The sequence below is a fragment of the Peromyscus eremicus genome, chromosome 1, assembly GCF_949786415.1.
Source record: "Peromyscus eremicus chromosome 1, PerEre_H2_v1, whole genome shotgun sequence".
Taxonomy (NCBI): Eukaryota; Metazoa; Chordata; class Mammalia; order Rodentia; family Cricetidae; genus Peromyscus; species Peromyscus eremicus.
Window position 1 is genome coordinate 712,788 of NC_081416.1, and position 12,726 is coordinate 725,513.

The 12,726-nt window shown below is 38.9% G+C and overlaps 1 protein-coding gene across 3 annotated transcripts in view; it reads left to right on the plus strand.

Moving 5' to 3' along the window:
* The window catches only part of Cacul1 (CDK2 associated cullin domain 1), a 75,553-nt gene that overhangs the window by 44,890 nt on the left and 17,937 nt on the right, over nucleotides 1–12,726 (plus strand). For all 3 annotated transcript variants that reach the window (XM_059255758.1, XM_059255767.1, XM_059255753.1), the window contains exon 4: nucleotides 11,351–11,446. In XM_059255758.1, the coding sequence (XP_059111741.1) occupies nucleotides 11,351–11,446 (96 nt within the window). The remainder of the gene's footprint in view (nucleotides 1–11,350; nucleotides 11,447–12,726) is intronic.

Sequence of the window (12,726 nt, forward strand, 5' to 3'; positions counted from 1 at the left end):
GAACTCAGGACCTCTGGAAAAGCAACCAGTGCTCTTAACCACTGAGCCATCACTCTAGCCCCTGTTTTTAAATCTAAACTAGAACTTAAGCAGTTGCAACCACAAGTTATTTTTATAAGAGAATTTGCCAGTAAGATACTGACTCTCAGCCATATCCACAAGTGCTCATTCAGACAGTAGTTTTAATGTTTACCATCAGCCTTTGATAGTAGAGACTTATCCTTAATCTAATCTGTCATAGGCCTAGTGTGATCTTTCCCAGACAGATTCAGAAGTGACTTTCTGTAAGTTGCTATACAGCTGAGATTCTTGAGGCATCTGCTTTTTTCAGTTGAGGCAGATCCTGAACTTGGAACTTAGACAGCAGATACCTGCATTTGCTTATTATCAGAATGTGTAGAGTACATTTACAAATTGAATTTCTTTTACTTAGTTTAAGATTTATTATTTTTTAAGTTATGTGTATATGTTATATGTTTGTGGAAGTATGTGCATATGTGTGCTGGTACACTCAGAGGCCAGAAGGTCAGATTTCCTAGAGCTGAGTCTCAGACAGCTCTGAGCTCGACAGTGTGGGTGCTGGGATCCAAAGTTTGGGTCTTCTGCAAGAAGAACATATGCTCCTTACTTCCGAGCCATCTCTTTAGTTCCCACAGATCACAGATTGTATTTTTGTTTAATGTTTGTTTTGAGGTAGCTATGTAATTGTTTCAAAAGATAAGAAAAATTTTCTTTTAAAAAATAAGCCCTATAGGGACTGGAGCCATGGTCCAGCAGTTCATAATGCTTGCTGTTCTTCCATAGTACCTAGGTTTGAATTGTAGCACCCACATGGTGGTCCACAATTTTCTGTAATTCCAGTTCTAGGGGATCATGCATAGAACACAGACATACATGCAGGCAAAACACCCATATACATAAAATAAATAATACTTGGGAGCTGAGCGGTAGTGGCGCATGCCTTTAATCCCAGCACTCAGGAGGCAGAAGCAGGCGGATCTCTATAAGTTCAAGGCCAGCCTGGTCTGCAGAGCGAGATCCAGGACAGGCACCAAAAGTACACAGAGAAACCCTGCCTCAAAAACCCACCCCCAAAAACAACAACAACAACAACAACAACAAAAAACCAAAAACTTGGGACTAAAGTAATGTTTGCTAAGCATTAGGAGACAGAGGTTCTCAGGTAACTATCCCACTCTCAGACTCCAGGGGAGAACAGGTGTGAGTTGCAGGATGGAAACTATGAGGAATTCTATGCTGTTGGTCACAACGGCCAGTAATGATTCACTGTACCTTCATTTATTCTCTAACTTGAATCCATGGCTACCACTATTAAAGAGGAAGAAGTCTGTATGTTCATTGTTTCCTTCGTGGAGTTTGTTGGTCTTCAGAATTTAGTTCACCTAGTGTGCTTGCTAGTTTTCTGTCATCTTGACACAAGCTAGAGTCATGTGAAAATAGGGAACTTCAATTGAGAAGATGCCTCCATAAGATCTGGTTGTAGGACATTTTCTTAATTAGTGATTGGTGGAGGGCCAAGCCTGTAGTGGGTGGTGCCATCCTTGGGCTGGTGGTCCTGGGTTCTATAAGAAAGCAGGCTGAGCAAGCCATGGGGAGCAAGCAAATAAGCAGCACCCATCCATGGCCTCTGCATCAGCTCCTGCCTCTAGGTTCCTGCCCTGTTTGAATTCCTGCCTTGACTTCCCTCAGTGATGGACTGTTAACCTGGAAGTTTAAGTGAAATAAAGCCTTTCTTTCCCAAGTTGTTTTTAATCATGGCAATGATAGCCTTAACTAAGACACCTGGTTAGACATGGCAGGTTTAAGAGGAGGAAATCTTGGATATCTGATACTTGAAAACACGAATATTGGGCTAGAGAGAGAGAGCTCCGTGGTTAAGAGCGCTCATTGCTCTTCCTGAAGGCCTAGGTTCAGGTTCCAGCACCCACATGACTGCTCACAAACATCTGTAACTCAAATTCTGAGGGATTCTCTTCTGGCATCCACTGCTATCTTCAGATAAAACGCTCAAATATGTTAAACAAAAGAAAAAACAAGTCCAGGGTGCTACTGTCTTAGTCACTATTCTATTGTGATGAGACACCATGACCAAAGCAACTCTTTTTGGTTTTTCGAGACAGGGTTTCTCTGTGTAGCTTTGCGCCTTTCCTGGAACTCGCTTTGGAGACCAGGCTGGCCTCGAACTCACAGAGATCCGCCTGGCTCTGCCTCCCGAGTGCTGGGATTAAAGGCGTGCGCCACCACCGCCCGACCTTTTTTTTTTTTTTTTTTTTTAATAATTGGTTTCTTGTTTTTTATTTCTTTTTTTTCCCCTCCTTTTTTCAGAGCTGAGGACCGAACCCAGGACCTTGTGCTTGCTAGACAAGTGCTCTAACACTGAGCTAAATCCCCAACCTTTAAAGATTTATTTATTTTTATCTTATGTGCATTGGTGTTTTGCCTACACGTATGTCTGTATCCTCTGGAACTGGAGTTACGGACAGTTGTGAGCTATTATGTGGGTGCTGGGAATTGAACCTGGGTCCTTCTGAGAAGCAGTCAGTGCTCTTAACCCCTAAGCTATCTCTCCAGCCTAAGCAACTCTTATAAAAGGAAGCATTTGATTGGGAACTTGCTTACAGTTTCAGAGGCTTAGTTCATTATCATCATGGCAGGAAACATGGTTGCAGGCAGATGTGATCTGGAGAAATAGCTGAGAGCTACATCATGATTTGCCAATAGAGAGAAGTGTTGGGCTTGGTGTGGGTTTTTTTGTAAAACCTCAAAGCCTACCCCTGAGGACACACTTTCTCTAACAAGACCACACCTCCTAATCCTTCTAATCCTTCTCAAATAGTGCTACTCCTTGGTAACTAAGCATTCAAATATATGAGCCTTTAGGGACCATTCTTATTTAAACCACAATAGCTACTATGAAGATAAAAATATAAAAGAGACGTGGAAAGCAGCATTCTTTGCAGTCGTCTTCTTGAGGACATAAACCTTGTTCATAAACCTGTCTTCCATTTTTTAGACTATAGGTATGAGTAAATATGATATTCTGAATAAATAGATAAATAGTACATTCAGACATTTTATTTACAAGAATAGAAGTTCTTCAATGTACATACCTGTTGAGTACTTCTGGGGGCTCTGAAACTTGTTGAAGGGTTCTACAAAATCAAAGCTGGTTTTCTACTTTGTATTATTTCCTCTTGTAATTTTGTTAACATTTGCGGTGATGAGGTAAGCAGTGGTGGGTAAAATTGCTAGAGCTTTTTTCACTTGTATATGTGTGAATTAGAAAACAAAACAACTCATTCAGTCTCACTTAGGACTATCTTACATGGTAGGGTATGATTGACACATGCTTGTAATCCTACCACTGGGGAGGCTTAGGAGGAGGATCACTGCATGTTTCTCAGTCCAGCAAGTTTCCCGCCAGCCTGGTCTATGTAACAAGATCCAGTCTTCAAAAAGAGTATCTGAGAACTATAAGAATTACTCATTTTATTGAAGTTTGACTTTGAGGTAATTAAAAAAAAATCTGTATTCAAAGGTACATGCCTTAAGAACTTCTGTTTTTATAAGAAGTCTGAATGAACTATCTATCTACTTATTCAGACCCCATACTAATAGTCTAAAAATTGGAAGTCAGATTTATGAACAACATTTATGTCCTCAAGAAAGGGACTGCAAAGAATGCTGCTTTCCACATCTTCTTTGTGTTTTTATCTTCACAGTAGCTATGGTGGTTTAAATAAGAATGGCTCCTACAGTCTCATATATTTGAATGCTTAGTTATACACCGAAGTATGGTCTGAGTGTTGAGAAAACTACCCTTTCCTATAGAACACCATGTTTACTTCACCATTTAATGAATGGATGAAGAACAGACTGATTATTCAGAGTTAGGTACTTGAAATGTGTCAGCAGTTAGAAGATCTATGTAACTGATTGTTTTCCAGTGGCCAATGTGCTGTGGTAACAAATATGTAAATTAAAGACTCCCAAGTAGAAGATAAACCAGAGCTCCATGTAATATTTAATGCACCCATTGGTAGTTTCAGGAGTCTTAATTCACATTGCAACAAATTTTTAAGAAACAATCATTTGTTAAGCTTCTGAGAAAGAGTATTTGTTGTGTCTTGAAAAGGCTACTGAGGGCAGGTGGTGGTGGCAGCAGCACGCGCATTTAATTCCAGCACTTGGGAGGCAGGGGCAGGTGGATCTCTGAGTTTGAGGCCAGTTTCGTCTACAGAGCAAGTTCCAAGACAGCCAGAGCTGCACAGAAACCCTGTCTCGAAAAACTAAACAACAAAAAACCAGAGAGAGGAGAGAAGAGAGAGAGAAAAAAGGCTATTCAGATATCTTTCTCCCTCCCCCATTTACAAATTTCTGAGGTTAAATTTTCTTCCTTTACTTAAAAAATCATAATAATTGATTATTGAAGCAGATGCAAGAATTAAGTTGTAAGAGACTTGTTAAAATGTCAAAATAATTGCCAAAGTTACTTAAGTACATTTGGATTTGTTTTAGAAGATTATTTTTCATAAAAATATATTCATATGTAATGACTATTATTGTCATATTAGAATGAATTAATTCATATTTTTAAATATGTAAATTATTTAATTTTTTTTTAGAATATAGACATTCAAGTACAAAGGAATGAGAATTATATGCCTCAGACCATTAAAAAAAAGTTAGGAAGCATTAAAATGTTCTAGGACTAATCAACTTTTTTATACATTTAATATTCAGATGTTCATAGTTATATGTCTAAGAAAAATTTTATTAAAAATTATTCAATTTTATCCTCTTCTTGAGAAGCATTGTGTAATATATCCTGTGAACATAATGTAATAGACTACCATTCAAAGATTTATTTTAACTTTTAAATTTAACTTGTTTTATCATAGCAATGTATCAACTTCCTAAGATACATTGAAGCATATAAAGGGTTATCATGGTACACAATGTAACAAAGTCTCGTGTAGTAGAATATTTTAAGGTGTGTTACTTTTGTTTATGTTGCATTTGTTTAACTCTGTGAAGCTGTGTTACTGTGCCTGTTGGTTTAATAAAGAAGTGGCCAATAGCAAGGCAGGAGAAAGGATAGACTGGGCTGGCAGGCAGAGAGTATATATAGGAGGAGAAAACTGGGAGGAGGAGGAAGACATCAGGGGCCAGCCACCGAGCTACACAGCAAGCCATGGAGTAAGAGTAAGATTTACAGAAGTTAGAGAAAAGGAAAAGCCCAGAGGTAAAAGGTAGTTGGGATAATTTAAGTTAAGGAAAGCTGGCTAGAAACTAAACCAAGCTAAGGCCGGGCATTCATAATTAAGAATAAGCCACCGTGTGTGATTTATTTGGGAGCTAGGTGGCAGCCCCCCTCCCCAAAAAAAGAGTAAAAACTTCCAACAACAGCCTTGGGATGTTGCCAATTGGATAATTTTATCAAAAATGAAAATCTCGGGCTGGAGAGATGGTTAAGAGCACTGACTGCTCTTCTGGAGGTCCTGAGTTCAATTCCCAGCAACCACATGGTGGCTCACAACATCCGTAATAAGATCTGGTGCCCTCTTCTGGCCTGCAAGGACACATGCAGGCAGAACACTGTATACATAATTGTGGTTGATATATTGTGCACCCCAATAAACTTATCTAGGGGTCAGAGAACAGAACAGCCACTATATTAAACATAGATGTTAGGCAGTGGTAGCACACGCCTTTAATCCTAGCATTCTGGAGGCAGAGATCCATCTGGATCTCTGTGAGTTCAAAGCCACACTGGAAACAGCCAGGCATGGAGATACACGCCTTTAATCCCAAGAAGTGATGGCAGGAAGCAGAAAGGTATATAAGGCGTGAGGACCAGGAACTAGAGCTGGTTAAGCTTTTAGCTTTTAGCAGCAATTCAGCTGAGATCCATTTGGATGAGGACTCAGAGACTTTCAGTTTGAGGAAACAGGATCAGCTGAGGAGTTGGCGAGGTGAGGTTAGCTGTGGCTTGTTCTGCTTCTCTGATCCAGATTTGTTTTTATTAATAAGACCTTTTAAGATTTGTGCTAAAACATAATAAATAAGTCTTTTTAAAAGTCTCCATCTATGTTGATTTTAAGTACTGCAAAGCATATTCTTTTTTTTTTTTTTTTTGGTTTGGTGTATGACAAAGAAGGTCCATCCTGGAGTAAAAATGCTATCAGCTGCTTATGATATGAAGCAGTTGTGTGGTTTCAGGAACACTGAGCCTTTGCACTTCATAGTGATGCACACTGAAGTGACAGTGATTTGGCTGCAGCAAAAGAGACTAGACTTATGGCAGAGTAGCAGCTTGTAGGTTCTTCATAGCCGTAAATATGTAAGACGTGTGCGATTGTGTACTTTTGAAGACCTTTGAAGACCTTAGTGATGAGAAAACAATAAAGCATAGCCGCCTTTATTTTGAATTGAATGGTCTTTGCATGTGATGACCTACCTATGCTCTTGGACTTTTGTGTTACACAAAGCTGGAGTTCTTTTGGTCCTTGTCCTTTTTAACTTGTCACCTAATGCATGAGCTCAGAGGTAGCTTGCTTTCCAGGAAAGCAGTTTCTTCTTCTAAAACTCTCTAAGTCTCATTCTTCTTGGTGAACTCTTAGCTTCCTTCAAAATGGCTCCTTTCACCTCATTTGCTGTACAAACATCCTACTTCATCTCTTCTTCCTCTTGACACATCATAGAATTCACATCCCTTGGCTTTATATGTCTCTTGAAAACTGAGGGGCTTGTTCTCTAGACCCTCGTCTGTGAAGCCGTTCCCCCCACCCCAGTCTGCAGTGTCTGAAGCTCATTGTGCTGTGGTGTGGCCTGTTCCTGTACACCCTCCATGTTTGCACAAAATGGATACTTCCTGCTGTGTTTCAAAGTTTCAGTGATTTTCTTTTCCCACTTTGGCAGTACCCAAAGGGTACTAGTAAGCGCTGAACATTTTATTTCTGGGCTTTGCCTTATCATACTTTCTCAGTCAGTAAATGGCAAATGTCCATTTGTCCCAGCCTTGAGCTTGGCAGTAGAGTTATGTGTTGGGAACTAGTATGCCTATCTAAACACCATTGCTGACCAAGTCACTCATCTTAAAATGTCTAATTTGGTTTTTGTATATGCTTTGGTGAATGGTAGTATCATGTTTACTAAACCCACTTTGCTGTCTGGGTTCCTCATGGTTAAGAGTTGGAGTGTACCTTGAGAGTACCCTGTTGGTAAAGTCCAGTTTTATTTGGTTTTGGACCATACATTCTTATTGTGTTACCCAGGCTGTTCTCAAACTCCTGGGCTCAAGGGATTCAGCCTCCTTGGGAGTACAGGTGCTCTTCACTGTACCCTCTTAATTCTATCTTAATTTAAGATAGAAAAAAATATTTGATGAAACCCACAAATAAAGGCTTTTTGGAGCCTTTAGGATTAAAGATTTATCATTTATTATTTTCATGTGTACTTATGCCCCCACATGAGTTTATGTGTACCATGTGTTCAGGAACCTGTGTGGTCAAGAAGACAGAATCAGGTCTCTTGTAAAATGCCCTGTGTGTACTGGAAACTGAATCTGGGTTCCCTGCAAGAGCAGTAAGTGTTCCGAACTGCCAAGCCATGTCCCCAGCTCCATGTTCAGTTATTTTTAATAGTGCAAATGGTTCTAAAGACCAAAATGTTTTAGACTCAATAGAATAAAACCTACTCCCAAGATAGTTAGAAAAAGTACACGTTGGTATTAGTATAACTTAACATTTGTGTAAAGAGCTATTAGACTCTTATTTCTACAAGCAATATATGTTGAAAGGATAGAAAAGAATTAAGTGTCAGGTGTTTCAGGGAGGAAGAAGTGAAAGTAAAACTCTGAACCCATTTGAACTGGTTGAGGGTGTGGCTGTGGTAGAGCACCTTTGCCTGGCACTGGGTGAGGCTCTTGGTTCAGCCCAAGCACCTGCACCACTTTCCCTAAGATTGGAAGAAGTTTATGACAGTAGTTATTTTTCCCACAGCTTGCTTTTTCTTGTTTGATGTGAGGGATTTTTTTCCCCAATTAATGTCCAAGCCAGATACTATCATTTTGGAATAGTAAAACTCAAACTAGGCAGCATTTTCCCCAATGGGGACCAGAGTAATACAGAATGTAGGTTTTTAAAGAGGAACAGTTTGATTAGTCTTTTCAAAATGACATTCATTTCTAGGTTCCTGGAAAAGATGGAGTTTGTTTTCTCAGACTGTCATAATTTATAGTCTTGTCATTTCAAAGGTTTTGAGTAAGTGCTGCATGAAATGTAGAAGTAAAAAAGCTAAGTGTTCTGACATTTGATTCAGCACAAAAAGTACTTTTTAATACTCCTAACCTTTGAGGCTTGGGGACTTCATAAAGAAATAAGGAGCTCAATTTTATTTATTCTCGCTGCTGTTAAATGTGCCTTTTGATCAGTGTTCATGTTTTTAACTCTTAGATGAAGTGCCCTTTTATGAAAAGGAAAAAATATTTTAATATAACAGCTTTTCAGATTTTTTTTCTTCTATATGTGTAAAATTTACTTCTTTGAATGCTGAATATCATTTCCTGAGTTCTTTGAAGCTGCTTTGAGGAAGATGATGCATGCCAGTCTGTTCATTTCCAGTGGCTAGGTTTGCCTGTAATGCGGAACCATTTCCCTCAAGTTCTCTGGTTGACAAAGATTGCTTTTTAAAATATTACTGGATTTTTCTAAGCGTTAGGCACATGGTTGCTGTTTACTACTACTCATATAGATGTGAGTTTGTTTTGTCTGATTCTTGACACATTCTTAGAAATAGTGTAGGGTGGGTATTGCTCCTGAGTATGGAAACTGAAATTCAAAGGGATGAATTAGTTACTCAGTACCACAAAGCCTTATTAATACTAAAATAGAAATTTAGATTCAAACAGTGCTAGGTTAGATTCATATATAAATTTTAGATTTCAAAAGACTCTGTCTTTGAAAAATATATGTCTCTGTCCCCTGTATTCCAGGCCTTCTGGTCAGATTGGAGAGGAACAGGTAGGGCACAGGTCTTTCCTCAGGGGCTTGCAGTTAGTGGCAGAGACGAGTGGGAGCAGTAAGTGAGTTGCCCCTCTGAAGGGCCATGGAATAAAGCAAGTCTGGTGAGGGGTAGGAAAAGAGATGTTTGGGCAGACAGAAGAACACTGATACCACTTGGTATTGGCGAGTTTGTCCATGTGCTGGGCTGGGCAGTGTATAAGAGGATGTAGGATGCGGAAGCAGAAAAGTAGACAATGTGCCCTAAATTAAGAAGTCTGAATTAAGAATAAAAAGTGGGGGATTTGAGAGTACTAAGAAGGGAGTTTCAGTACAAAATATCTCAGAGTCACCAGGATCTGATTGAGTCTTAGTGCATATTAAACTTAGCTTGGGATCACAGTCAAATAGTTAAGTGTTTCTGAGCTGTTTACCTCCTATGTATGATGGAGAAAACCTTTATTCCACAGGCAGTTAGGAGGACTAGGAAAAGAAATGGAAAGAGAACACTAGACCTGTAAATACTCTGTAATGAAAGATGAAGTAGAGACAGTTCCCCGAATATATTCTGAGCTTCTAGGTAGAAGTGAAAACATTTATGAGGTATTTTACAAATTACAAGTTTTAAAAATTAAAAACATTTAAGAGTATTAGAACATTGAACATTTCTCAAATAGCTAATACATGGCTTCTGTAATTTCACTTTAAAAATATTCTTAACTTTTTTTTATGTGTATCTCTGTGTGGGGGTGAGTGGCTACCTGAAGAGGCCAGAAGAGGTCTGGGATCCTTGGTGCTGGAATTACCAGTGGCTGTGAGCTGCCTGATAGAGGGGTTTGGGGAATCAAACCCAGGTCCTTTGGGAGAGCAGCAAGCACTCTTAACCACTGAGCCATTTCTCTAGCCCCCAATTTTATGTTGTTGGACTTGTTACTTAGGAGTCTTAGTGTGGCAGAACTTGAAAGCAAGATACTGTCTTTAAGGTCTGGTTGTCAGGTGAAGTTTCCAAAGGACAGGCCTTATGTGGGATGTGTTTGTTTTTGTATTTTATGCATTCCCATTCCTCAACACCCTGACCCAGGAATTAATTTTTGGTTGAACATGTGTATCTTATCATTTGCTAATATTTTAATCTTTTAAATTACCCTTTCATTTAAGCTTCTTTAATATTAAAATTAACGTAAAGAATAAAATAAAATAGTATATGGATATATTTTTTTGTAAAACATAACATCTTAACTTACAGCACCACAGCAAGATACCACAGACTGGGAAACTTATTTCTTACAGTAGTTTGGAAGCTGAGAAGTTCAAGATCAAGTTCTGGGTTAGGGGTTCCTGTTGAGGACTCTTGCTGACTTGTAGGTAGAAGCGTTTTCACCAAAGCCTTTCCTCTGTGCCACGTTTTGATAGCTAAGGTTTGGGAGTAAGCCCTTTGGTATCCCTTTAAGGTCACATAGTCTTGTAGAATGAGGGCCATGCTCTTATGACCTCATGGAATCTTGTTTTCTTATTTCAGATACAGCTACACTGGGAGACCAGACATGTTCAGTCAACATACAGTAAATTTCTAGAGGTTTCCTTAGTTACTTTTGTGACTTAGTATTTTGTAGCAGTGGTGAAGTTAGGTGTGCATTATACTGTACTTCAGTCTAGACCTGCAGGTAAATGTGAGTCATTTGAGTCCTTACTTCTCATGTTGATACATTGTTAGCTAAAGAAACCAAGCTAATATTATAAAAATTAGCCACTCCAATAGTGTCTTTAAAAAAAAGATTGGTTTATTTTATGTGTATAAGTGTTTTACTTGAGTGCATGTTTGTGTACAGTGCTTGTGGAAGCCAGAAGATGATGTTGGGTTCCCCAGAACCAGAGGTACAGATGGTTGTAAGCCGCCATGTGGGTGCTGGGAACTGAACCTGGGTCCTTTTGCAAGAGCAGCAAGCATAATTAACTGCTGGGCATCTCTTCAGCCTCTCTGGTAGTATCTTGAGCCTGTTCTATAAGCTTGAATTCCCTGCCCCTCCCCCCACCCCCCCAATTCAGGGCCCAATGTAGTTTGATTCCTGTAGGGAGCGTCTTCCCTAATTCAATGGTGATTTATTAAAATCTTAATGTGTTAAAGTTATACAGTTTTTAAAGGTGACTAAACTGATTTGGAACAAAGAAACCTTAACCGACTTTAAAGTATTTTAAAGACACACACACACCCCACCCCACCCTCTTACTGGGAATTTGGGTTCTTTCTAAGTTGGTTTGTGTTGCAGGAGGTTGAAGGACTTTCACCTGGTTTCTCAGAGTGTTTATGTTGATATTCTTTCTTACAGGCCAGCCCTCCAGACCTCTATATCGAAAGATTTAATATAGCTCTGGGACAGTATATGGGAGCATTGCAGAGCATCGTGCCTCTTTTCATATATATGGTAAGTGAGAGCTCTGTTTACCTTTCCCAAACCATGTGGGCTTAATGGTGTTCTGGTTTTCTTTTACTGTATTTTTTAATTTCCGTTTCATTCCTGAGTCAGATTAAAGATGGGTGTGTTTATGAACCTGGAGTTGAGGGTAGGAGGTCTAATCACTACCTTATTCTTTACAGCACATCCAAATGGAATAAGCCTAAAAGTAAAGGTGAGAGAGAGAGATGAAATCATGCCCAATTTTGAGAATGAAGAAAGGCATTTCTTCCCCTCCTCATAATTTTCTTTATTAAATTTGTTCTTTCACATTTCATACTATATATAGTATATATAGTTTACTTTCTCCTCCAACCCTTTCTTACCTCCTTTTGTGCTGCACCCCCATCCCCATATCCCCACAGGTCCCATTTTCACATTCTTGCTGAGAGAAGACCTTTAAATCCCATCAGGAAGGAGAATATTAGTTGATGTTAGAATGAAAAACCTTTGTTCAGCAAAATACCAAAACCAAAAATAGGTGGAGAAGTTTGTAGGAAATTTACAAAACACAAGACTCAGGTTTGTCTTCGCTAACTAGTTTTCATACATTATGTAGGAAAGGGTCAGCAATACTGTTTTTTGACAAAAAAGGTATTGAATTGGATAGTTCACAGAAAATACATAGCATAAAAAAGGAAAATATATCCAACATCATTGTTAAATACAAGTTAAAATTACTTTTTAAAAAGTTCTTGGAAATACTCATTTCTGATGAAGCTGTAGAGAAACAGGCCTATAATTTAGAGTATAAATGTGAATTGGTAAAATGGCCTTGGAAGACTCAAAATGTTATCTCTAGAATTTCTCAAACTTATGTAGAGCTAGAATACAGGATCAGCTTTGATTGTACACCTATGGGCATGGTTGTAGTTTTTAACTAACCGTGTGCATCTTGTTTTTATAGTTTTTTTTTTTTGTTTTTTTTTTTTGAGGCAAGGTTTCTCTATGTAACAGCTCTGGCTATCCCTGGAACTTGCTTTGTAGACCAGGCTGGCCTCCAGCTCACGGAGATCCACTTCCCTCTGCCTGGGATTAAAGGCCTGCACCACCACTGCCTGACTTATATAGCCTTTTTTTTACAGAAGGGAAAAACACTGTTCAGAACCAAGAGAGTGAGTGAGCGGTTTGTTTTCTACTCTTTGGCATTCAGCTAGCATTTAAACATGAACAAATGTAATGTTTTTAGATTTGTGTTTGTTTTTTTTCCTAGTTAGGCTGATTTTGGTTGCAAGAAAGAGAAAACTTGA